This window comes from Heptranchias perlo, chromosome 27, assembly GCF_035084215.1.
Source record: "Heptranchias perlo isolate sHepPer1 chromosome 27, sHepPer1.hap1, whole genome shotgun sequence".
NCBI classification, from domain to species: Eukaryota; Metazoa; Chordata; class Chondrichthyes; order Hexanchiformes; family Hexanchidae; genus Heptranchias; species Heptranchias perlo.
The window spans coordinates 38,643,260-38,670,443 of NC_090351.1; the positions used below are offsets into that span (position 1 = coordinate 38,643,260).

The 27,184-nt window shown below is 43.8% G+C and overlaps 1 protein-coding gene across 13 annotated transcripts in view; it reads right to left on the reverse strand.

The window, feature by feature from the left end:
• Positions 1 to 27,184, reverse strand: part of LOC137344605 (suppressor of tumorigenicity 7 protein homolog) — a 140,183-nt gene that overhangs the window by 39,826 nt on the left and 73,173 nt on the right. For all 13 annotated transcript variants that reach the window (XM_068007698.1, XM_068007696.1, XM_068007690.1 and 10 more), the window contains 4 exons: positions 26,543 to 26,640; positions 23,834 to 23,948; positions 21,774 to 21,846; positions 13,537 to 13,639 (listed from right to left, as the gene is read on the reverse strand). In XM_068007698.1, the coding sequence (XP_067863799.1) occupies positions 13,537 to 13,639; positions 21,774 to 21,846; positions 23,834 to 23,948; positions 26,543 to 26,640 (389 nt within the window). The remainder of the gene's footprint in view (positions 1 to 13,536; positions 13,640 to 21,773; positions 21,847 to 23,833; positions 23,949 to 26,542; positions 26,641 to 27,184) is intronic.

The following is a 27,184-nucleotide window of genomic DNA, read 5'->3' on the forward strand; positions in this document are numbered from 1 at the left end:
ATTACTCCACCCGTCCCCAAAAATAAGGCACATCGTGCAAAGGATTTGTGACTCGCAACGAGTACAAAAAAAAAATCACCTACTGAAATGAATGGAAAGCTTTCTCGAAACAGTTTCACAGCTGGATTAACTAAGCACCTTGTAACCACGTGGAGACAAAATCCTTTTCATCCAAAACAGTTGCAGCAATGGGCATTTTACTGTTAAGTCACTGAGCAACTCTCTGGGAATGTCTAGCTGCATCCATTTCTGCCTTTTCTACAGAAGATATTCCACAACCAATCAGCGAGACAGCTCAGGACAGGTTGAATCCAGTGAGGTGAATGCAAATCAGTCTCGTGTTAGCGAGCTGCTGAGGAAATTGTGGAAGATATTCTTGAAACTAAGAAAAGGGCTAAATAATCATGCCAATGCTATAAATAACTTTTGATTACAACAAGCCTTTGTAAATCATAAAATTTTACACCACAGGAGGCCATTTGGCCCATTGCACCTGGGCGAGCTCTCAAAGAGCTATCCACTTAGTTCCAGCCTTTTCACCATACTTTTAAAAATTTTTCTTGTTCAAATATTTATCCACTTCCCTTTCAAAAGCTAATGTGATTCTGTTCCCACCACTGTAAATGGATTCTCCTAGCCTCTCCCTTCATTTGGCAATTGCCGTAGATTTTTGCCCTCTAGTTACCTATTCATTAACCAGGGCAATAGTTTCCCCCAATCTACCTTATCAAAGCCCCTCATAATTTTGAACCCCTGGGTCATATATCCTCTTAACCTTCACTGTTCTAATGAAAAGAGGCCCAGTTTCCCCTCATGACTAAAGCCCATATCCCTGGTATCATCTTAGTGAATCTCTTCTGCACCATCTCCATGGCCATCACATCCTTCCTAAAGGTAGGTACTCACAAATGGACATATTATTCTAACTGCGGCCTAGGATCCCATATGTTCTTCTACTTTTAAAAAAAAAGATTTATCAAATTGACCTCCCACTTTTAAAGATATGTATATCTGAACCCCTAAGTCTCTCTGCTCCTCTATTCCTTTTAAAGTTTTACCATTTATTGTGTTTGTCCTTTCTTTATTCTTCATCTCAAAATATATAACTTCACACTTCTCCACATTAAATTTAATCTAACATCCATCTGCCCAATTTACTAACCTGTCTACAGTCCAATTTGCAGAGGACACTTTTGTGTCCTCTGCAAATTTTGAAATTATGTCCTCTCAATCGAGTCCAGATCATTGATATATATTGAGAAGACCAATGGTCCTAACATTGACCAGTTGATGACACCACATGATGCCACACTCTCTTCAATACCGTGTGCCTTAATTTACCAACAAGCCTATGTGGCACCTTAACAAATGTCTTTTGAAAATCCATAAAAATAACCACTACATTTCCTATCATTTTTCCTCCTCTGCAAACTGCTGCTATAATCTGCGGTTAAAACAATGCTGGCAAGATGAATTTTGCTTGCTGAATTTAGCCTGTGTCTCAATTTAAACAACAACTTGCATTTGTATAGCACCTTTAGCCTAGTAGAAATGCACAATATATCCAGGTGAGACTGCCTCCCTCCATCTCGACCTGGTTGGCTTTCAACTGAGACACATGGAATCACACATAACATGAAACACTGAAATTTCAATTTCTGACATCCAGTACTGGATGAGCAGAAAGTTCCTCCAACTAAATATTGGGAAGACCAAAGCTATTGTCTTCGGTCCCCGTCACGAATTCTGTTCCCTAGTCACTGACTCCATCCCTCTCCCTGGCCACTGTCTGAGGCCGAACCAGACCGTTCGCAACCTTGGCGTCCTATTGACCCTGAAATGAGCTTCTGACCACATATCCGCTCCGTCATGATCACCTACATCCACCTCCGTAACATCGCCCGTCTCCGCCCTGCCTCAACTCATCTGCTGCTGAAACACTCATCCATGCCTTTATTACCTATAGACTTGACCATTCCAATGCTCTCCTGACCAGCCTCCCATCTTCCACCCTCCACAAACTTGAGCTCATCCAAAACTTTGTGCCCATATCCTAACTCGCACCAAGTCCCATTCACCCATCATCCCTGTGCTTGCTGATCTACATTGGCTCCCTGTCCAGCAATGCCTCGATTTTAAAATTCTCATCCTTATTTTGAAATCCCTCCATGACCTCGCCCCCTCCCTATCTCTGTAGCCTCCTCCAGCCCTACAACCCTCAAAGATCTCTGCGCTCCTCCAATAGTGGCCTCTTGTGCATCCCTGATTTTAATCGCTCCACCATTGGCGGCCGTGCCTTCAGCTGCCCAGGCCCTAAGCTCTGGAATTCCCTCCCTAAACCTCTCTACCTCTCTCTCCTCCTTTAAGATGCTCCTTAAAGCCTACCACTTTGACCAAACTTTGTCCCAATATCTCCTTATGCAGCTCGATGTCAAATTTTGTTTGATAATCACTCCTGTGAAGGGCCTTGCGACGTTTTACTGTGCAAATTGTTGTTGTTGTTGATTTGTCCAGTTAAGCTGCAATTACCATTCTTGTGTCTTTAAACTAATAAAGATATTTAATCTGAATAAAATGTCGGCAAGATGCTATATACTGTTGCAATTCTGGCAAAGTGTTGCATCCCCGCTACAGAAAAAAGATCTCACACTACACCAGTATATCTTTCCATTACCCAAACTTTTCTTCACTGCAATCTAAGTGAGATATTTTTTTGAACCAATGCCAACAGTAAGACGCTGAGGCCTGTGCGTGTTCTGACAGCTGGCGTCCACTCTAATGACCACTATCGCCAAGAAAAAAAAAAATGCAAAAATTAAAACAACACACAATAAACAACAAAAAGATACAACAGAGCGACTTCAGGCCAATGATCCAGTGATGGGGATCAAGTGGCCGTTTATGACAACATCGGAACGGCTTGATTAGATTACGTAGCAGTAATCATTCCCATGTATCCCGTTATTGTATACTTAATTTCCCGAAGGAATGTGTATCTTGAGCAATTTATACACAACGGCAATAATACTGCTATGAATAATTATCATTTCTATAAATTCTGTTTTAGGAATGGATTCCTAACATGCAGATGCAATTTTATAGAAAACAGGTTGAAGTTGTAATGGGAAATTCAAAACTGGTTCACGAAGAGTTCACATTCTCCTCTCTTTGTACATCAAGGATGTCCTAAGTTCATAAAGCAAGTCCTGGTAAAGGTAAATCCCGTTCTGCAGATCTGGTTTTAACACTGATCCTGAGTTATGAAGCCTTTGTGGTTCTGTGTATACACTTTACAAAGAAGAAACTCCTTTCAGACAATTTACTGTCTCAATTTTTAAAAATAATTTCAGTGGCGTGCTCTTTCATATCTCGGAAGCTCCCCTAGTGAGCCCCTGACCCACCTTGCTCTGCCAGCCCAAATCCCACCTCGAGGATCCAAATTCTTGGCATCAAGTGGCAACTAACCTTCCTGCACGTCTCTAAAACGTGTCCTGTAATGTAGCATAACCCAAGAACACATGGAATCTTTACTCAATTCGATCAAAATCTTTACATGAAAAAATATTGAAAACTATCATGGTTCCGTGGCCTGTGTGTACTGGGTGCCCTCAAACTGGCCCCTTCAGAATTTTGTCTGGAGAGATTTTTTTTTTAAAATCCCACACATACAGGCAGTTTATAAAAAATTTTTTTCCAAAAAAGTTAAAAGTTCCAGAATGCGTCACAATGGTTAAAAGCTTTCATAAATCTTGACCTGACTTTCCCCACTGACACTGTAAAGGTGCAAGTACTGCACAATATGTCAGTGCAGTTAATAGCACACAGTTTTAGTCTATTCGAATAGCTCGAGACTGACATCTGCTGGACTCTGAACAAACTTTCAGTAATGCCGTTGAATGAGAGATGAGATTTTGTTCACATTTCCTAACTACACACTCCATGCATTGTAAATATTGATTATGTAGATTTTTTTTAATAATCTTGATGGCAAGTTATTAACTGGGTGAAAAGCGCTAAATTATGAGGACGGTTTGCATGGACTAAGCTTGTATTCTCGAGTGTAGAGGATTAAGGGGTGATATAATTGAGGTATTTAAGACGATTAAAGGAATTGATAGGGTAGACAGAGAGAAGCTATTTCCTCTGGTGGGGGAGTTCAAAATAAGGGGGGCATGACATTAAAATTAAATAAATCACCAGGTCATATGTTTTAGTATTATTGGTTGAGAACTGTTGGCCAGGACACTGGGAGAACTCCCCTGCTCCTCTTTAAATATTGCCATGGGATCCTTAACGTCCATCTGAGAGGGTAGGCGGGGTCTCGATTTAAAGTCGCATCTGAAAGACGGCACCTCCGACAGTGCAGCACTCCCTCAGTACTGGACCGAAATGTCAGTCTAGATTAGGTGCTCAAGTCTCTGGAGCGGGGACTGAACCCACATCCTTCTGACTCAGGCACGAGTACTATCACTGAGCCAAGGCTGATATGAAAGGGAATTAAATAGCTTCCAATAAGCTGCAGTATCAGGGCTCCCCTGATACCTAAGTCGGTGAGTGAGCCATACAGATCAGGAAGATCCCAAGTTTGATTCTCAAGCTATGCTGAGTCAGCTGATCGGGTACAAGACACCGGTCCCAGTTTTCCAGCTTTATAAGGGTCAAACTGGAAAGGGAAGTCAGCTGTAAAGATATCGGACTTTCTTATGTATGCCAGCGCAGCCCTTCTGTCGGAAATGACATGGGAATTTTTTAAATCGCAATAAAACAAGTCTTAGCCAAGGTAGCGATGGGGCTCCCCAGGCAGCTTCAGTGTCTCTCGGCTGCAGAGGGACAACGTTCCAGCCATCCCGCTCATTACCCAGTGACCCCGTTGGAAAGTGCATGTGTGTGGATGTCAGAGAATATCACTCAGCATTATCTGGTTACTCCACTCACACTGATACACAAAAACTGCATTACCAGGTTAAAGGGTATGTGAAGGCCAAGTTAGCTAACAACGTATTAATAAGCGTTTTTAACGAAGGAAAACATCCCAAGGCACTTCACAGAAGCATAACCAGACAAAATTTGACACCAAGCCAAAGGAGGAGATATTAGGAGGGGTGGCTAAAAGCTTGGTTTAACAGACAGAAAAGCTGGTATTAATAAAAGCTGTCGGACTGTCATAAAAACCCAACTGGTTCCTTTGAGGAAGGAAACTTGCCTTCCTTACCCGGTCTGGCCTATATATGACTCCAGCTCCACATTAATGTGGTTGACTGTTAACTGCCCTTTAAAGTGCCTTGCAAGTCACTCAATTGCATCAAAATGCTACAAACCACACGGGCTGCAGTGGCCCACCACCACCACCTTCTCAGGGCAACTGGGGATAGGCAATAAATGCTGGCCTTGCCAATGACACCCACATCCGGAGAATTAATTAAAAAGACAACATATTGCTGTGATATAGTTCCTTACCCTCATACTACTCTTTAGTACCTCAATAAGTCAGCTTTTCTCTTTCAACATGAGTCGAGCCACAATGACCACCAAACACCACAGACTTCAGGCTCACTAACAAATGAAGGTGTACATACATCGAGTACACGTGTAAACAAAGTTATAATGACTCAGTAGGTAAATGCATCGCCTGGTGCGGTCAGTGAGGCTGTACTGTCAAGGTGTACAACAGTGCTCCCCCTCCCCTCCCTCCCACCCCCCGCCAATACCCAACCGAGATCAACTGCCCTCAGAAAAAAGCAGAATGCGTGACCTCTGGACAAAATGACACCACAGAGAACAGACCCATTGTACAGCCAGTAACAAGCAAACTTCACTGCAGCGGTAAGCTGCAGAACCTGAAATCTCCATATACAAAAATGCCCCACAGGACAAGGATAGACCCAGACCCCGAGCGGAAAATAGCTGCGTCTGACTGTGAAGCTCTACCCATGGAATTTTGAAACTTCGTTGCGAGCTTCACAGCTACGGTCCAAAACATGCAAATGGAAATCCGCGAACATCAGGCTGCAAACTCCTCGGGGAAACACTGCATCAATGAGCTCGAGGCCCGCAGCCTGAAAAGTGAAACAGTCATAACAAACCTGACAGCTCAGATAAACTGTCTGCATGAGTGGGATCAAGAAAAATCCCCTAAAATAGACTACCTCAAAAACAGAAGCATCCTTGGACTGCCCAAAGGTCTTGAAAAAGACAACTTTCTTTCCTTCGTTCTTCCCCTAGACTTGGACCTTCAGATGGATTTGACACTGGACTGGCCTAATATCACCCTGGCTCTTGTGCATTTGAACATAAATCACCCAACAGCCTTTGAGGTTCAGCTCCACAACATTCGGATGAAAGCGACCATAATTTTCGATGCTAAAGGATAACTGATGCCTCATAGCTGTCAAAAATTGACATTTACAGACATTTCCGCTGAATACTGGAAAGGCACAGCACCTTTGACAAGGCTAAACTTACCCTCTGGAAGTATCGCACACAGAATGATGAACACTACCAGTACTGACCGAGGGTAATCCTCCCCTGCTCCTGCATGCCTGAGGCAGCCAGGGACAACTTTCAAAGCAAAGGTGAGCTCCCCATGGTGCCACCTTCTAATGCCCCCAGAACATAGCAGCTTGTGCCAGTTAAAAGGAATACAAAGCCCGTGCAGAACATTTGGCATCAAGACACACCACGTGCCAACCAAAGACAATGAAATCTGGCTAATGCCACACACACACTCAGATGCTTCCTGCTCACCTAAACGTTGAGATGGCCAATCAAGGCCCCTAGAATAAGAAACATAAGAAATAGGAGCAGGAGTAGACCACACAGCCCCTCGAGCCTGCTCCGCCATTCAATAAGTTCATAGCTGATCTTCGACCTTAACTCCACTTTCCTGCCCGATCCCCATATCCCTCGATTCCCTTACAGTCCAAAAATCTATCGATCTCAGCCTTGAATATACTCAATGACTCAGCATCCACAGCCCTTTGGGGTACAGAATTTCAAAGATTCACAACCCTCTGAGTGAAGAAATTCCTCCTCATCTTAGTCATAAATGGCCGACCCCTTATCCTGCGACTATGTCCCCCAATTCTAGACTCTCCAATCAAGAGAAATAACCTCTCAACATCCACCCTGTCGAGCCCCCTCAGAATCTTATATGTTTCAATGAGATCACCTCTCATTCTTCTAAACTCGAGAGTTTGGGCCCATTCTACACAATCTAGCAGTTGCTGATGGTATGCCACCCCAAGGAGTGCTACTCCTCACTGCTACCGAGGATAATCCCACCAGAAATTGGTTTCAGCCAAACTTAATAGTACTGCTCCAGGAGGTCACACCCGCAATTTGGAGAGGGATGGAGACAGACGGAGCACATGACTGAGAGCGAGTGCGCGCGACGGGCGAGCCGAGCCGAGCGAACGACGGACAGAGAGAGAGAGGGCGAGGGGGCGAGGCGGCGAGAGGGCGAGGCGGCGAGGTGGCGAGAGGGCGAGGCGGCGAGGCGGCGAGAGGGCGAGGCGGCGAGAGGGCGAGGCGGCGAGAGGGCGAGGCGGCGAGAGGGCGAGGCGGCGAGAGGGCGAGAGGGCGAGACGGAAAGAGGGCGAGACGGAAAGAGGGCGAGACAGAAAGAGGGCGAGACGGAAAGAGGGCGAGACGGAAAGAGGGCGAGACGGAAAGAGGGCGAGACGGAAAGAGGGCGAGACGGAAAGAGGGCGAGACGGAAAGAGGGAGAGACGGAAAGAGGGAGAGAGGGAGAGACGGAGAGACAGAAAGAGGGCGAGAGGGAGAGACGGAGAGACAGAAAGAGGGCGAGAGGGAGAGACGGAGAGACAGAAAGAGGGCGAGAGGGAGAGACGGAGAGACAGAAAGAGGGCGAGAGGGAGAGACGGAGAGACAGAAAGAGGGCGAGAGGGAGAGACGGAGAGACAGAAAGAGGGCGAGAGGGAGAGACGGAGAGACAGAAAGAGGGCGAGAGGGAGAGACGGAGAGACAGAAAGAGGGCGAGAGGGAGAGACGGAGAGACAGAAAGAGGGCGAGAGGGAGAGACGGAGAGACAGAAAGAGGGCGAGAGGGAGAGACGGAGAGACAGAAAGAGGGCGAGAGGGAGACACGGAGAGACAGAAAGAGGGCGAGAGGGAGACACGGAGAGACAGAAAGAGGGCGAGAGGGAGACACGGAGAGACAGAAAGAGGGCGAGAGGGAGACACGGAGAGACAGAAAGAGGGCGAGAGGGAGACACGGAGAGACAGAAAGAGGGCGAGAGGGAGACACGGAGAGACAGAAAGAGGGCGAGAGGGAGACACGGAGAGACAGAAAGAGGGCGAGAGGGAGACACGGAGAGACAGAAAGAGGGCGAGAGGGAGACACGGAGAGACAGAAAGAGGGCGAGAGGGAGACACGGAGAGACAGAAAGAGGGCGAGAGGGAGACACGGAGAGACAGAAAGAGGGCGAGAGGGAGACACGGAGAGACAGAAAGAGGGCGAGAGGGAGACACGGGGAGACAGAAAGAGGGCGAGAGGGAGACAGAGAGACAGAAAGAGGGCGAGAGGGAGACAGAGACAGAAAGAGGGCGAGAGGGAGACAGAGAGACAGAAAGAGGGCGAGAGGGAGACAGAGAGACAGAAAGAGGGCGAGAGGGAGACAGAGACACAGAAAGAGGGCGAGAGGGAGACAGAGAGACAGAAAGAGGGCGAGAGGGAGACAGAGAGACAGAAAGAGGGCGAGAGGGAGACAGAGAGACAGAAAGAGGGCGAGAGGGAGACAGAGAGACAGAAAGAGGGCGCGAGGGAGACAGAGAGACAGACAGGGCGCGAGGGAGACAGAGACACAGACAGGGCGCGAGGGAGACAGAGACACAGACAGGGCGCGAGGGAGACAGAGAGACAGACAGGGCGCGAGGGAGACAGAGAGACAGACAGGGTGCGAGGGAGACAGAGAGACAGACAGGGCGCGAGGGAGACAGAGAGACAGACAGGGCGCGAGGGAGACAGAGACACAGACAGGGCGCGAGGGAGACAGAGAGGGCACGAGAGAGAGACAGACAGAGAGAAAAAGGAGAAAGGAGAGGAAAGAGAGGAGAGTGGCTGAAAGAGAGAAAGAGATAAAGAAAGCAGAAAAGAGAAAGAAGAAAGGAGAACAGAAGATGAGAAAAGAGAAGAGAGAAGAGAGAGTAGAGAAGAAGGGAGAGAAGAGAGAGAAAAAAAAAAGGAAGAAAAAATGGGAAGAATGGAGAAAAGAAGGAAGAAAGGAAAGGATGAATTTTATTTATCCAGCAAAGCCAAGAACAGTCGTGACACACTTCTGGTCATTTACACTGTGTGGTCATTTCCTGATAACATCTTCTGTGCTGATGGCTCCTGCCACTCCAGCTATCATTGACTGCAGATGAACTCAGCAATGTGACAACAACTTGCATTTATATAGCACTTTCAACATAGAAAAACATCCCAAGGTGCTTTACAGAGGAGTAAGACAAAAATGGACAGTGAAACAAAGAAAGAAATATTCGGAGGGATGACTAAATGCTTGCTCAAACAGGTGTTTTTTTTTTAAAAAGGAGAGGTCATAAAAGGAGAGGGAGGTGGAGAGGCGGAGGGGTTTTGCGAGGAATTTCCACGTGTCAAAAGTTTCATTTTTTTCTTCCATGTTTTCACTCCAATCATCAGGGAATTTTCAAAATTTGATTCAAAAAATGCCCTAGTTATTTCAATTCTCTCAACTCCCAAGGTCACAAGAAATGCTGAGAAAGAATAAATTGGGACTCAACTGAAAATTGAGATTTCACTAATCTGTTTCAATTTCCCACATCGATTCAACAAGATGTGGCCGACTGACCAGTTTGGTTTTAGTTCGAAAAATCATTTCAGTTTAAATCTGGTCTCTAAAACTAAAACAAGCCCTAAAATCTCCCATTTGTTTTCCTACAGAATTAACGTCTAATTCGAATTTAGCTGATGGCAATTTTGATCAATGACTATTTTTCCCTTCATTTTTGTCATCGCTCACAGGACGTAGTGTTCCCAGCTGAGGTGAAAGCATCAGTTTAAAAACACCCTGTTCTTTCCCTCAGGCTTTGTGTTTTAAAATATGCGAAGGCGTGATTGAAAAAGCAGTAACATGCCTGCGTGCACCATTGACAGGAATCATCCTCGAGGTACCAGCTTATTCCTCAGACCCCCCCCCCCACCGGGATACACTCCATACGCTTGTACGTTATTGCCTAAATGCTTTCACTAATAAATCTTCAAGCCTGAGTCGGCTTCATAACTCAAAACAGCAGCAAAGTTTAATTGCTATCAACAGGGACTATAAAAGGGAAGTGCCACGTGAGCTAATGACTTCTTGTGCTGCATTTTGTGGATTTTCAAAGTGTTGTGCAACTTGAATTGTCCATTATTGCATAGTAAAATCCGAAGGGAATAGGAAAAGCGGAGAAAAAGAAAAAGCCAAATGGTCTGGAAAGTATAGACTGTGACCATAAATGTCAATTTAATTGAAATATATAGGTCACAGCTTTTACAATAATTTTGAAAATGTGGAATGAGATATTGTGAGCACTGACAAAAATGTTACAGTGGGTATTTCATGTTAATATAAATAATAATAAAAACCCCTGACTAATCCAGTCAAAAAATCCATTTTTGAGGAGGATATTTTGGCATGTAGGTAAGTCCATGCAGACAGCAGCTCCCACAGAATGTTACCTGGACCCTTTTTGAAAATAGATATTTATTTATGTACCATTCAATCTCCCGTGATGGTGCGCATCACACACCAAAACAAAATGAAACTTTTGCCACATTTGGAAAAAGTTAGAACCTAACCTAGTCGATCACTTGGCGTTGTACACAGAGAGTCAACACCAAGTGTAGTGGGGTTAGAGGGCATGTGGAGGAGGGGGTAAAATGAACCTGGGTACAAAAGTAAGTAAATCAGTCCCCATTCCGTCCTTACTGTTCTATCTCTATTCTAAATTCCTATGTCCACATTTACAATGGAAACTACGTATATAAACTGCGTTATGCTGCCACTGGCAGGAGGGTGTAACCAAGGCATGACATAGGTACATAGGAACAGGAATAGGCCATTCAGCCTCTAGAGCCTGTTCCGCCATTCAACTACTTCACGGCTGATCTGTATGCTAACTCCATCTACCCGCCTTGGTTCCATATCCCTTAATAACCTTGCCTAATAAAAACCTATCAATCCCAGTTTTTAAATTTTCAATTGACCCCCAGCCTCAACAGCTTTTTGGGGGAAGAGAGTTCCAGGTTTCCACTCCCCTTTGTGTGAAGAAATAGATTATAAATGTGGATACAGAATAACTCAGTGGTGGGATGTTACGAGGCAGATAATAATTATAAAACCAGTCTTCCTTGATAAAATTCTTTTTTTGTCCAGGTCACTGGGTATCTACACGGGCCATACATGGGTCAAAATAATGCAATTCACTTTGGAGGATGTGACAGCACTGAGCAAACAAACAATGAAAGAAACACAGGGAGCCAATGTACTACAGCATTTCCTCCACCACACGTCTATCTGGCTGCACTGTGCCGTATTACCAGGCTGCACACATCCAACAGCATCCAAAAATCTACTCAATTTTTTTTGCCTTGTTGCAATTGTATCTCCAGTTTTGCTCCCATCTCCATGTTGTCCTTCAGCAGAGCAGGGCAGGGCAGGGCAGGGCAGGGCAGAGCGAGGACTGTTCCACCCCCCCCCCTTCCCCACTCCACTCCAATAGACCCCACTGTGCTCCAATCTGGACAAAAACCAGCAAACGCCACACACACAAAGAACAGCTGAATTCAAGTATCTGTCTAAAATGGGATTGGAACTTGGGTTCATCCAATGGCAAATGTAAAATTATCCCTGTTCCCCCAGTGGGACTCCAACACTCTAATCCTTAAGCTACCTGCCTACCAAAGCATATGTAGAGAACTACGGACACACACAGATGATAGAAGGCAGTAGTAATCTCATCAAGTTGCACAGTTTAATACATTGACTAAGCTCAGAGATCAGATTGCAACTGGGTATTCACTACTAGGTACACAGTCCATTCTTGGTCCCAAGTTGCTTAAGTCAAATTATCTGATAATTCAATTTTTAGCACTAAATTCCCCCTTCAATATGTTATTTAATTCAAATTATTGGATAATTCCATTTTTCTTTAGCATGACGACTTTGTATCATCAGGAGTGGAGCGTATACACTGCAGAGTTTAGGGGCAGTTTGTTTGACTTTTGATCTAGTTTTTCCAGTGCTGGTGATAGATGCCAGCGGGAGGCTCCCACATGCAAGGCATCCCACCGGGCTGATGCGTAACAATCTCCACATTGAAGGATTAATAGTCATCCTGCAATTGCTGCAAGTATTGAGTGATTGTTCAGCATTCGGTTAAAATGAAACTATACTCTTGCTGTGCACCTCGATATAAACAGTGTACTACTGTAACCTGTTTCTTGTCACCATATGGATCAGGAAACCAAACAAAATATTTCTGTTTTTAAAAAAAATCTGTTTTTATTATTTTTCCCAGATCCTCTAATACACACACCATTCTTTCATTGCTTTAATGGTCAGTACACTATCTTCAGATTGGTAGTTCAAATGTACACAGCACTGAAAACCCAAAGGACTCAAGTAACCGCTGGTGTGTAGTTTGTGAATTTATCCAAAAATTTAAATTCTGACTAAGACAAGGCATGTTTGTAAACTGTCCTAGAATTAATATTCACAATTATTAATATGGAAATATATTCAGAATCTTTTACCACAATACACCACTGCCAAAGTAAAGAAGGATACCACTTCTATTCTTTTTATTGGTGATGAGTAATCACTCTGCATCATATAAATCAATAGTTGAGTATTAAGAAAGAACTTGCATTTATATGGTGCCTTTCATAAGAAACAAAGAAAGACTTGCATTTATATAGCGCCTTTCACGACCTCAGGATGTCCCAAAGCACTTTACAATCAATGAAGTGCTTTTGAAGTGCAATCACTGTTTTAATATAGGAAACAAATCCTCAGGATGTACATGCCAGCCATAAAGGTCCCGCAATCAGCAATGAAATAAATGACCAGATACTCTGTTTAGGTGGTGTTGATTAATGGAGGAATGTTGACCAGGAAAACCGGGAGAACTCACCTGCTCTTTATCGAGTAGTGCCTGAGCAGGCAGACGGGGCCTCAGTTTAACGTCTCATCTGAAATACGGCACCTCTGACAGTGCAGCACTCCCTCAGTACTGCACTGAAGCCTAGATTGTGCGCTCAAATCTCTGGAGTGGAGCTTGAACCCACAACGTGCTGACTCGGAAGCGAGAGTGCTAGCACTTTTTTTTTTATTCGTTTATGGGATGTGGGCGTCGCTGGCGAGGCCGGCATTTATTGCCCATCCCTAATTGCCCTTGAGAAGGTGGTGGTGAGCCGCCTTCTTGAACCGCTGCAGTCCGTGTGGTGACGGTTCTCCCACAGTGCTGTTAGGAAGGGAGTTGAATAAGTGGAACCAACTGTATCTGATGCACTTACCTTTGGCACATGTGGATTAAACTCTACTGCTCTGTGTATTGCTTCCACAGCATTCATTTCTGCTGTACTGAGCCCTCGCCTAGAGGCTGCCTCTGGGGAGAACCTGCAATCGGGCAAACAAAAAGAATTTTAATGGAAAGGCCACGTATTCTAGACGATGAACAAAAATCTAAAATTCAAACAGCATCCCTCATAAATAAACACCTCACTCTTTATGTACACTCTCCACCTGTGAAAGGCTGAACAGGCTGGGCTCTTTTGTATAGAAAAAAGACTGAGAGGTGACCTGATAGAGGTCTTTAAAATTATGAAGGGGTTTGATAGGGTAGATGTGGAGAAGATGTTTCCATTTGTAGGGAGAGTAAAAAAGTAGGGGCCATAAATATAAGATAGTCACCAATAAATCCACTAAGAAACTTCTTCACCCAGAGAGTGATGAGAATGTGGAACTCGCTACCATATCGAGCGGTTGAGGCGAATAGCATAGATGCATTTAAGGGGATGCTAGATAAGTACATGAGGGAAAAAGGAATAGCAGGAAATGCTGATAGGGTAAGATGAAGTAAGGTGGCAGGAGGCAATATAAACATCAGCATAGACCTGTTAGGCCGAATGGCCTGTTTCTGCACGATAAATTCTATGTAATTCTATGTGTCACTTCTACAGATTGAGCAGGCAGGCCTAAGCCATTCATTAAGCAGGACCTAAAAGCACAACATTTCGCATGACAACAGCAGGAAGAATTTTGTGTTACAACCAGGTATCAACCTTGAAAAATGAGGAAACAGCAGATAATGCTAGCAAACAGCACAGTGACCAACAAACAGCTGTTCTTGCTGACATGGAATCGTCCAACGGTGCAACTGATACAAATCACAGCCCTGTATTGTACTTCGTACCACTTTCACTGTTACACATTCTGTTTTATTGACGTTCTTTGCACTGGTGAAAAGTCCTTGCGATAGATATTTGTAAAGGTTGGATTGCCCTGAAATGTCTCGGATGCTATTTTTAAAAAAATATTTGCTCTTGGGATGTGGGCGATACTGGCAGGACAATACTTAAATGAACATCCCTAGATGCCCTGAAGACATTAAGTGTCAATCATTTGGAGTCACATGCATGCCAGACCAGGTAAGGGCAGCTAGCTGCCTTCCCTGCAGAACATTAATGAACCATTTGGGTTTTTAACAACAATCCAGCAACTTCCATGTTTTTTTTTTAAAACTGGTGACAGTCCACAAATTAACAGATTTATTGTATTCAATTGCACAATTTGGTATGGTGGGGTTAGAACTCACCACCTCTGGGCTACTGGTGGCCGACCGTATCCACTCCTATATGGGTTCAAAGATTAACTGCTTGAGTGCTATTTGGTTGGGAACTGAATTAAGGCACCATAATAGTGGTGAGAAGCATGCTACTGCCACCAGGTTCCTTCAATACAGGTCTTGCATTACAGATAAATAGAAAGACTTCAAAGACTTGCATTTATATAGCACCTTTCAAGACTGTAGGATGTCCCAAAGTGCTTTACAGCCAATGAAGTACATTTTGAAGTGTAGTCACTGTTGTAATGTAGGAAACAAGGCAGCCAATTTGCGCACAGCAAGATCCCACAAACAGCAATGTGATAATGACCAGATAATATGTTTTTAAGTGACATTGAAGGATAAATATTGGCCAGAACACCGGGGAGAACGCCCCAAGCTCTTCTTTGAAATAGTGCCATGGGATCTTTTACATCCACCTCAGAGGGCAGACAGGGCCTTGGTTTAACGTCTCATCCAAAGACAGCACCTCTAACAGTGCAGCATTCCCTGGAAATGTCAGTCTAGATTTTGTGCTCAAATCCCTGCAATGGGATATGACAATGGGACTCGAACCCATGACCTTCTGACTCAGAGGCGAGAGTGCTACCCACTGAGCCACGGCTGTGGGGACTCGCAAAAACTGGGGGCTCAGAAGTACCATTTTCAGAGTTAATGTGCAAAGTGAATGTACAGAAATTCCATCTCGAAGATACTTTGAGATTAGGCCCCATTTTACAGGAGAAAAAAAAAGACAGCTAAAAACCCTGGTGAAATACTACGTAGCATACTGCGATAACTAGGACAGAATCGCAAACTGTTCACATTAATCAACCGGACATCCAGGTGATCAACTCCCTCGTGCACTGGTGACCTCAGAGATATGAACAATATTAAACGGTACAGAAAAGGTAAACCTAGAACATTATTTCAAACTAATCAGGTGAAAGGCAAATTTATTACTAACATCAGGTTGTTCCTCACAAAAAAAGTGATTGACTCAGGAAAGTGTGGTAGAGGCGAGAACCTTGGAGATCACTTAAGAGACGGTTGCATGCCACGACAGAGTTCTGTAGGTTTTACGAGACGGATCTGCTGTGATGGATTGAATGGGCTTTCTCAGCCATATTCATCTCATTACAGCCAATGAGAAGCTATCTTAGTTCCAACTGCGCCAAATTTTGTGCCCATCGGAAAGAGGATGGAAATTGGTCAATCTCACTTCACTAACACTCGTCAAAGAGGTCACCTCATCGGTCAGAAATAGAATGAAATCAAGGTCGCAAAGATAAAAGCAAGTTGTTCCAATGCACTGCACTGCTAAATGCCCCCATTCAAATATTGCTTGGATTATGCAAGTATGATAATTACCTCATTATCAATGAGGTAACTCAAGAAAACTACATCCTGTACCATATGGTTTGAGGTAACAAAGGAGTAAGTGTATTTGTAAACAATCTGACCTTAGTGGAAATGGCGATACACATTCCTCACCTATTTTGCTGCCAATGAGTTACTGCTTGGCATCTGATTGAGGGGCTTTCACTGCTTATGTGTGGAACAACAGATACCCAGGAGTAAGTTACAGGCTGGAATCTAACCAAGGATTCAGATAATTTACATATAGAATAACTGATTCCATGGAGTGAGTTACAAGCTGGAGTCTAATCAAGCATCCAGTGACTTTATCATATTTTTTTATATAGACACACACACACACACACACACACACACATATAAATAACAGATACCCAGGAGTGCGTTATAGGCTGGGATCTAAATCAAGGTTTCGGAGAGTTTTATATTTTGACTAACGGATACCCGGGAGTGAGTTACGGGTAGAATTGAGGGGCTCTGATTGTTTACATTAATGACCGTACAAGACAGTATTCACACAGGCCACTGGACACAAGGCTCCTGCAGTGTGTCTTTAATCCACTGTCATCCCATCAGAGACTGCCTTCACACCCTTCCTTCAGCTTGTCCAAAACTCAGTGCGGGACAGGATATAGGTATCATGCCTATCCTAATCACCTCCGATAGTATTATAATTATTTAAAACAAAAATCATAATCAGGGTCACTCAAAGAAAGTACAGAATTGAACGGTCCCCGTCCCTCAATGTACCAAATTTAAAACTGTTGCCTTTAATTATAATTCCTCTGTGGCCTCATCCTTCCTTATCTCTGCATCTTGCAGCCCCACATCCCACTGTGTACTTTTTGATCATAAGAACATATGAAATAGGAGCAGGAGTAGGCCAATCGGCCCCTCGAGCCTGCTCCACCATTCAATAAGATCATGGCTGATCTGATCCTAACCTCAAATCTAAATTCATGTCCAATTTCCTGCCCGCTCCCCGTAACCCCTAATTCCCTTTACTTCTAGGAAACTGTCGATTTCTGTTTTAAATTTATTTAATGATGTAGCTTCCACAGCTTCCTGGGGCAGCAAATTCCACAGACCTACTACCCTCTGAGTGAAGAAGTTTCTCCTCATCTCAGTTTTGAAAGAGCAGCCCCTTATTCTAAGATTATGCCCCCTAGTTCTAGTTTCACCCATCCTTGGGAACATCCTTACCGCATCCACCCGATCAAGCCCCTTCACAATCTTATATGTTTCAATAAGATCGCCTCTCATTCTTCTAAACTCCAATGAGTAGAGTCCCAATCTACTCAACCTCTCCTCATATGTCCGCCCCCTCATCCCCGGGATTAACCGAGTGAACCTTCTTTGTACTGCCTCGAGAGCAAGTATGTCTTGTCTTAAGTATGGAGACCAAAACTGTATGCAGTATTCCAGGTGCGGTCTCACCAATACCTTATATAACTGCAGCAATACCTCCCTGTTTTTATATTCTATCCCCCTAGCAATAAAAACTAACATTCCGTTGGCCTTCTTGATCGCCTGCTGCACCTGCATACTAACTTTTTGATTTTCTTGCACTAGGACCCCCAGATCCATTTGTACTGCAGTACTTTCCAGTTTCTCGCCATTAAGATAATAACTTGCTCTCTGATTTTTCCTGCCAAAGTGCATAACCTCACATTTTCCAATATTGTATTGCATCTGCCAAATCTCCACCCACTCACCCAGCCTGTCTATATCCCCCTGTCGGTTTTTTATGTCCTCCTCACTCTCCACTTTCCCTCCCATCTTTGTATCATCTGCAAACTTTGATATGTTACACTTGGTCCCCTCCTCCAAATCGTTAATATAGATTGTAAAGAGTTGGGGACCCAGCACCGACCCCTGCGGAACACCACAGGCTACTGGTTGCCAGTCCGAGAATGAACCATTTATCCCAACTCTCTGCTTCCTGTTAGATAACCAATCCTCCACCCATGCCAGAATATTACCCCCAATCCAGTGATTCTTTATCTCGAGCAATAATCTTTTATGTGGCACCTTGTCGAATGCCTTCTGGAAGTCTAAATACACTACGTCCACTGGTTCCCCTTTATCCACCCTGTACCTTATGTCCTCAAAGAATGCGAGCAAATTTGTCAGACATGACTTCCCCTTCGTAAAGTCATGCTGACTTTGTCCTATTAAATTATGTTTATCCAAATGTTCCACTACTGTCTCCTTAATAATAGACTCCAAAATTTTACCCACCACAGATGTTAGGCTAACTGGTCTACAATTTCCAGCCTTCTGCCTACTACCCGTTTTAAATAAGGGTGTTACATTAGCAGTTTTCCAATCTGCCGGGACCTTTGCCGAGATCCTCTGACTCCGGTTTCGTAATGTCCCATCATCCCTTTGCTCCACCTCAGTCCTAATTCTCCATAACACCCTCTCTGGGACCCTCAACCTTACTACTTCTCTCCCTTCCTTTAAAGGTCTCCTCTTGTTGATCGTAGTTTTGGTCATCATTCCTTACACTATTACAGCTCAGCATCCATTCTGCCTTTGTACAGCCCCTTGGTATGTTTTATTACATGACAGAAATGTAAGTTAACTTATTGTACGGAATAACAAAACACACAGGAGTGAGTTAAAGGTTGGAATCTAAATGAGGGCTCAGATGGTTTATACGGACAGAATAATGCAAGTGAACCTTTGAAGCAAATAATATAAATGACCTTCCTTAAATTATCCCGCATGCCTACTGCCCTTTGTGTGAAATATAGAATCGTGGATATTGACATGTCACGTAAAGGGTAACAGATGGCTGGCAGCAAGGTACGAAGCAATAATTCAACTGAGGGATTCTGAGGACGTGGTAAACGGCAGAGTTGGCACCCAAATGATTTTGAACATTCTCCGAATCTTGAGAATCAGTGACTTTCTGTTACAAAGCAGGACACGGTCTGTCAGACAGCCAGTACCATTTATGTTGATTACTATCCATGGTTTCAGTTGCTCTTTCCTCATTTTTTTTTGTTTTTTCTATTTCACTGTATTGCTCATCAAGCATTATAAAGCGCAAAGGATGTAGCCGAGGGAGTAACGCAGATGGGAATGGTCACAACCTGACAGTATGCAGCACCATGTCAACAGCACGACAACAATACAGGAAAATATAGGTAGCATACAAGACTTTGAACTATCTGGGGCATTCAGATGAGGTCAGAAACTGCGAAAGTGAGTTCCAGTTATTTATAACCAGCATCTGAAGGCCAGCAATGTGCAACGGCCTTGAACAAGCTCCAAGCCATTTATAATACGGAGTCAACACAGGCATTCTGAATCTTACGAATGGTTTCTCAGCTTTCTTTTCCTGTGTTAATTCTACCAGGATCCCTCTGAAATGACGTACTCAATTGTAATTTGTTTGATATCAGTAACAGACTCTACATTGCATGATAGGGAGGGAGGGGTTTTACAAGATTGAGATAACGAACAAGATTTATAATATAGGAACAGGAATAGGGCCATTCAGCCCCTCCAGCCGGCTCTGCTATTCAATTAAATCATGGTTGATCTGTACCTCAACTCCATTTACCTGCCTTTGCTCCGTAACCCTTGACATCCTTACCCAACAAAAATCTCTCGATCTCAGTCTTGAAATCTCCAATTGACCCCCCAGCATCCACAACCTTTCGGAGCAGAGGGTTGTGTTTTTTGTTTTTATGTCGAGCATTGTTTACATTAAGGTTTATATATGCAGATGCACTATCCATTTATTGTGGATAAGTGAAACCCTAATCATGTACTTTCCAGGAAATAATCAAAAACATTGTTTCTGGACAGATGTCGTAGAAATTTATTTCCGAATTCTTTCACCGGCAGTGAGCACTACCCCTTCTCGCAAAGCCACAGAAGATCTTCCAATATTATATAATGCACTTGCTTTACTCAAATAACATTCCAGGTATACCTATTGTATACCTAAGTATATAACAACAGTAGAGATAAGAGTTTTCATCTTGAATGCATCTGCAGAGCATAACACCCCAAGTCTCATCACACCTAAAGAGTCTTTATAGAGTTAAAAAATAGCTGGCTCAAATATCATAGTGTTAAAGGTAAATCACAAAACACTACTAAAGTAAAACATGATTGGTTCAAATATTAATTCCATTCATTGAAGAAGTACCAATCATCAACCAGCACAAAGCCAATCAAATCACTCAAAAATAATTCTAAACAGATTTAAGTAGCCATGTTGATTTCTGAGCCAGGATATATCTCTATAAACAAAATTTATATATCATAAAAAAAATTATAAAATTCATTCCAAAATGATTCAAAGTACCCACATTTCCCGATAGCGTGCTGCCCATTGTCTCAGGGGCCTGAGACTGGAGCGTAAGTGCTTGTTTGAAGCTTCAGTTGTTAAGCTGGGCTTTGTTGCCTGTATTTTCCCCTTCGAATTGGGCAGCTATCATGCAGGTTACTGCATTTTTCTCCTCACTGTGCTGAAATCGAGGTTCATCACGCTGCCTCCTCCATTTAAATCCTTCTTCCCTAGGGCTGTCAAAACTGAAACTGCTTACTTCCCTCAGCTATCTGTTCCTCCTACAATTTACAGTGTCAGTTATGGCTCAGTGGGTAGCACTCTCGTTTCTGGGTCAGAAGTTATGGGTCCAATTCCCACTCCACAGAATGGAGCACAAAATCTAGGCTGACACTCCAGTACAATACTGAGGGGGTGCTGCAATGTGGGAGGTGCCGTCTTTCGAACAAGACGTTAAACCGAGGCCCCGCCTGCGCTCTCAGGTGGACGTAAAAGATCCCATGGCACTCTACGTGGGACAAGAGCAGGAGAGTTCTCCCCGGTATCCTAGCCAATATTTATCCCTCAACCAACATCACTTAAACGGATTATTTGGTCATTATCTAGTTGCTGTTTGTGGGAGCTTGCTGTGCACAAACTGGCGCCGCGTTTCCTAAGTTACAACAGCGACTACACTTCAAAAGTACTTTGTTGATTGTAAAGCACTTTGGGACGTCCTGAGGTCACGAAAGGCGTTACAGAAACGCAAGTTCTTTCTCTCTTTTAAAACTGAAGTTCGCCATCATCTTGTGTTCTCTCCCACTTTTTCCAGTTTTGGTGGTGTCCTGCACTGCAAGCCTCTCTCAAGAATAGGCTATTTCATTTTTTTTAAAACTCTAGTCTCAAGCAACAGCAGCAGCAACAACAACTTGCATTTATATAACGCCTTTAACGTAGTAAAACGTCCCAAGGCGCTTCACAAGAGTGTTATAAACAAAATTTGACACCGAGTCACACACGGAGACATTAGGTCAGGTGACCAAAAGCTTGGTCGAAGAGGTAAGTTTTAAGGATTGACTTAAAGAAGGAGAGAGAGGGGGAATTCCAGAGCTTAAGGTCTGGGCAGCTGAAGGCTCGGCCGCCAATGGTGGGGCGATATAAATCGGGGATGCGCAAGAGGCCAGAACTGGAAGAGCGCAGAGATCTCGGAGGGTTGTAGGGCCGGAGGAGGTTACAGAGATCGGGAGGGGCGAGGTACTTACTTGTCTGATACAGCTCGTGCTTTCAGCAGTGCAGCTGTGTAGCATATAGTTGCTGATTTTGGTAAGCTAATATCTGCAATCAAAAGCAAGGTAGATTAGAGTACAAATCCTAAAGGACGCTCAACATAAAAAATGTCAACTTGGCCTCAACCAAACCCTTTGATTAGATTCATGCTCTAACTCACTCTCGGGGTCTCTATTACTCTACATATAAACCGTCTGAACCCTCTTCCCGAGTGGACTCTAGCCTATAACTGACTTTCGGGTATCCATTTTTTTTTATAAATGTTATTCTCTGGCATTTTGTTACATTTTACATTCCGCAAGTACAGCTTTTAGTTTTAAATGAGTAATAGTGCAGTTTAGAAACATTTAATTTCTTTAATGTTGCTCCTCTAATCCAAGGACAAATGTCTTTATTTTTACTACACTGCATGAAGCTATTTTCTCCCTGACAAAAAAATCTTGAAAATGCATGCAAAGGAATTAGCTTCACGCAACAGTACTCCAATCCACAGAATCAAATACCACATTGACAATGTCAGCATCTGAAAAACAGACCAACATAAGCTGACAATTGACAACGGGACCTAATAATTGTGATATTTATCCAGTAGGGGAGGGACTCAACTGAATAATGTGCAAGACAAGTTACAAGGGGATTAAAAGAGGCCCAATTGTTGAAAAAATATTGTATGCAACACGTTAACATGTATCCTGCAGTTATAAGTAGAAAGAAATAAAATTAACACTTTCAAAGTGTTAGAAAAAGTTGCTAAAAATGAACTGAAGTGTGCAACAGTCTTAAGGGAGGCAGGAGACAGAGAGTGGGGATAAAGGGTTTGTTCTCTGATTAGCAGGATGTGACAAGTGATGTTCCCCAGGGATCTGTACTGGAGCCTCAGCTTTCCACCACACATATTAATGACTTGGATGAAGGAATAGGAACATAGGAACAGGAGTAGGCCATTCAGCTCCTCTTGCCTGCTCCGCCATTTGATAAGATCATGGCTGATCTGTGATCTAACTCCATATACCTGCCTTTGGCCCATATCCCTTAATACGTTTGGTTGCCAAAAAGCTATATCTCAGATCTAAATTTAGCAATTGAGCTCGTATCAATTGCCATTTGCGGAAGAGAGTTCCAAACTTCTACCATCCTGTGCGTGTAGAAATGTTTTCTAATCTCGCTCCTGAAAGGTCTGGCTCTAATTTTTAGACTGTGCCCCCTACTCCTAGAATCTCCAACCAGCGGAAATAGTTTCTCTCCATCCACCCTATCCGTTCCCCTTAATATCTTATAAACTTCGATCAGATCACCCCATAACCTTCTAAACTCTGGAGAATACAATCCCAATTTGTGTAATCTCTCCTCGTAACTTAACCCTTGAAGTCTGGGTATCATTCTAGTAAATCTATGCTGCACTCCCTCCAAGGCCAATATGTCCTTCCGAAGGTGCGGTGCCCAGAACTGCTCACAGTACTCCAGGTGTGGTCTAACCAGGGTTTTGTATAGCTGCAGCATAACTTCTTCCCCCTTGTACTCTAGCCCTCTAGATATAAAGGCCAGCATTCAATTAGCCGTACTGATTATTTTCTGCGCCTGTTCATGACACGTCAATGATCTATGTACCTGTACCCCTAATGGAAAGTTGTATATCCAAGTTTGTAGATGACACAAAGTTAGGAGGCACAGTAAGTTGTGCAGATGGACGAGGAAGTTACAAAGGGACAGACAGACCAAGTGAATGGGCAAAATTATGGCAGATACAGTTTAATGTGGGGAAGTGTTGGAACTATAGGCACAGGACACCTTTTTAAACTGATTAGTTTAGGTCTCCAGTACACTGAGGGCAGTGCAGTTACCGGGGGAAGTTCTGTCATAATTTTCTGTTATATATGTGAGTTGGAGCTTCCAGAGTGAGCCTGCTCCAATAATCCAGCATAAGAGAGAAAATAATACTGTAAAAATCTCACAGTATGGGGTGAACAACGCAGCCCGTGGTAGAAACAGAACGCAGCACTGTAATTATATTGCTGTTTTTATCTATGACACGTACCATCATATTTGGCCAAAACTACCTGTACGTCAGCATAGGCCTGTAACTCCAGAAGAGCTTCTAATAAATTTTCGTGTATATTCAGCATGCTGAGGAGCGGAAACTCTTTCATCAACTGGAAAAAAAAAGACACTCAGTTTATACATTTTATTGATTATTAGATATGAGGTCATGAAAATACACAACCAAAACTTATGTTATTTAATGCTGTACCTACACCTGTGTTATTTAATGCTGTACCTACACCTGTGTTATTTAATGCTGTACCTACACCTGTGTTATTTAATGCCGTACCTACACCTGTGTTATTTAATGCTGTACCTACACCTACAACAATTAGGGATCGAGGGCAATTAGGGATGGGCAATAAATGCTGGCCTCGCCAGCGATGCCCACATCCCGTGAACGAATTAAAAAAAACAGATAATGAAGCAGTCCGTGCTCGCATGCAGCAAGACCTGGACAACATCCAGGCATGGGCTGATAAGTGGCAAGTAACATTCGCGTCAGGCAAGTGCCAGGCAATGACCATCTCCAACAAGAGAGAGTCTAACCACCTCCCCTTGACATTCAATAGCATTACCATCGCCGAATCCCCCACCATCAACATCCTGGGGGTCACCATTGACCAGAAACTTAACTGGACCAGCCATATAAATACTGTGGCTACAAGAACAGGTCAGAGGCTGGGTATTCTGTGGCGAGTGACTCATCTCCTGACTCCCCAAAGCCTTTCCACCATCTACAAGGCACAAGTCAGGAGTGTGATGGAATACTCTCCACTTGCCTGGATGAGTGCAGCTCCAACAACACTCAAGAAGCTCGACACCATTCAGGACAAAGCAGCCCGCTTGATTGGCACCCCATCCACCACCCTAAACATTCACTTCCTTCACCACTGGCGCACTGTGGCTGCAGTGTGTACCATCCACAGGATGCACTGCAGCAACTCGCCAAGGCTTCTTCCACAGCACCTCCCAAACCCGCGACCTCTACCACCTAGAAGGACAAGGGCAGCAGGCACATGGGAACAACACCACCTGCACGTTCCCCTCCAAGTCACACACCATCCCGACTTGGAAATATATCGCCGTTCCTTCATCGTTGCTGGGTCAAAATCCTGGAACTCCCTTCCTAACAGCACTGTGGGAGAACCTTCACCACACGGACTGCACCGGTTCAAGAAGGCGGATCACCACCACCTTCTCAAGGGCAATTAGGGATGGGCAATAAATGCCGGCCTCACCAGCGACGCCCACATCCCATGAACGAATATTTTAAAAATTTAATGCTGTACATAAACCTATGTTATTTAATGCTGTACCTAAACCAATGTTATTTAATGCTGTACCTACACCTGTGTTATTTAATGCTGTATCAAACAGCAATCAGAGTAAAAAATCTCAAAACGCAGAAAGGAAAAGCTGGCAGAGTGGATCGCACGCCGGTAACAGAAGCCTCCCTGGTTTTCCTGCCACGTAAGGGGCACGCGGTTGTGCCTGCCAGATTTTCCCTCCCACGCTCCGCCCAGGTGGTAAAGATGCAAACAGAACCCAAACGGTCTTAACTTTACCTCTCAAAAACTTGCTAAACAGTGCGGAAAAGCTACAAGAGTTAGATTGCAAATTAACTGATTTGTACTTCAGTAGAATTATGGGTGCTTTTTTTTTTAAGCTGTCGAGATATTGAGGCAACATCAATTTACAGATAAATCTCGGTGTGCTAATTTCCAAACATTAAGGAATGTAACGTTGGGACTATTGCCACAATGGGTATATATGGGACTGGCAAAGAAAATAAAAAACTTGACGTCCTGAGCATGTGACAAACTATATAAATACAAGTTTTTTCTTTTTAGAGGCTGTCACATGCTCAGGGCATCCACATCCAAAGAAGTACTTTTGAACTGTAATCACTGTCGTAATGTAGGAAACGCGGCAGCCAATTTGAGCAAAGCAAGCTCCCACAAAGAGCAATGTGATAATGACCAGATAATCAGTTTTAGTGAAGTTGGTTGAAGGATAAATATTGGCCAAGACGCTGGGGAGAATGCCACTGCTCTTCTTTGAAATAGTGCTGTGGGATCTATTACGCCCACCTGAAAGGGCAGATGGGGCCTCAGTTTAACGTCTGATCCGAAAGACGGCACTTCCGACAGTGCAGCACTCCCTTAGTACTGCACTGGGTCGTCAGCCTAGATCATGGGCTCAAGTCTCTGGATGTAGGCAAATGCGGCAGCCAACTTGCACACAGGGTTTCACAAACAGCAAATGAAATAAATGGCCAGTGAATCTGTTTTAGTAATGTTGGTTGAGGGGTAAACGTTAGCCAGGACACCGGGTCAACTCCCTGCTCTTCTTCGAATAGTGCCACAGGACTTCATACGAATTAAGAGGAGTAGGCCATTCGGGCCAGGGACTGTTTACATTCTGAACTGGTAAACAGGACCTCGGCTTAACATCTCAACAAAAAGACAGCACCTCCAACAATGCAGCATTCCCTCAGCCTGGATTATGTGCTCAAGGCCAGCGGCAAGCCTTGATCCCACAACCTTCTGCCTCAGGGGCTACCAACTGAGCCAAGGTGACATTATTTAAGGAGGGTGTAGACAGGGTTATCGGTAATAGGGTGGAGGGAGTAAAGTTGAAGTGTGAAAGTGAAGCTGTTTCTCCAGCTCTGCTGGTGAAGTGCACCTGTCCTGTTACTCACGTCTCTCATCAGTTTTACTGCTTCTCGTATTCTTCCCAGTTTTCTTGCACACATTGCAAGCCTTCGTTTGATATAAACTAAGACATTTGTGTCTCGCCCTGCCAAGTAAGAGAAGATGGATTAAGCTGAAATTAAAACCACTCTCCAAAGGACAGGAGTTATTAGATTAGTGTTGGATGGTCACCTGAAAATCAGCTTATCAGTCTTCAGAATGTGAGAACTGAACTGTTTCAAAACATTTGATGGAATTGGAGGTTCGGCAACTCCTCGATTTTAAAGTTCTCATCCTCGTGTTCAAATCCCTCCATAGCCTCGCCCTTCCCTACTTCTGTAACCTCCTCCAGCCTTACAAATCTCCAAAATCTCTGCACTCCTCCTTGCATTTATGTTTGACCACAAGGGCCACAATGTTATAAATTAAAAATTAATAATGAGGTATTCTCAACCCTTGATAACTAAAGGAAAGCAATTTCTGTAGCACCTTTCGTATCCTCGGGACATACCAAAGTTCTTTACAGCCACTAAATTACTTTGAAGCGTTGTTTTGTTGGCAAACGCAGCAGCCAATTTGCAGAGCAAGGTCCCACAAACAGCAATGAGGTGAATGACCAGTCAATCAGTTATTGGGGTGTTGATTGAGGA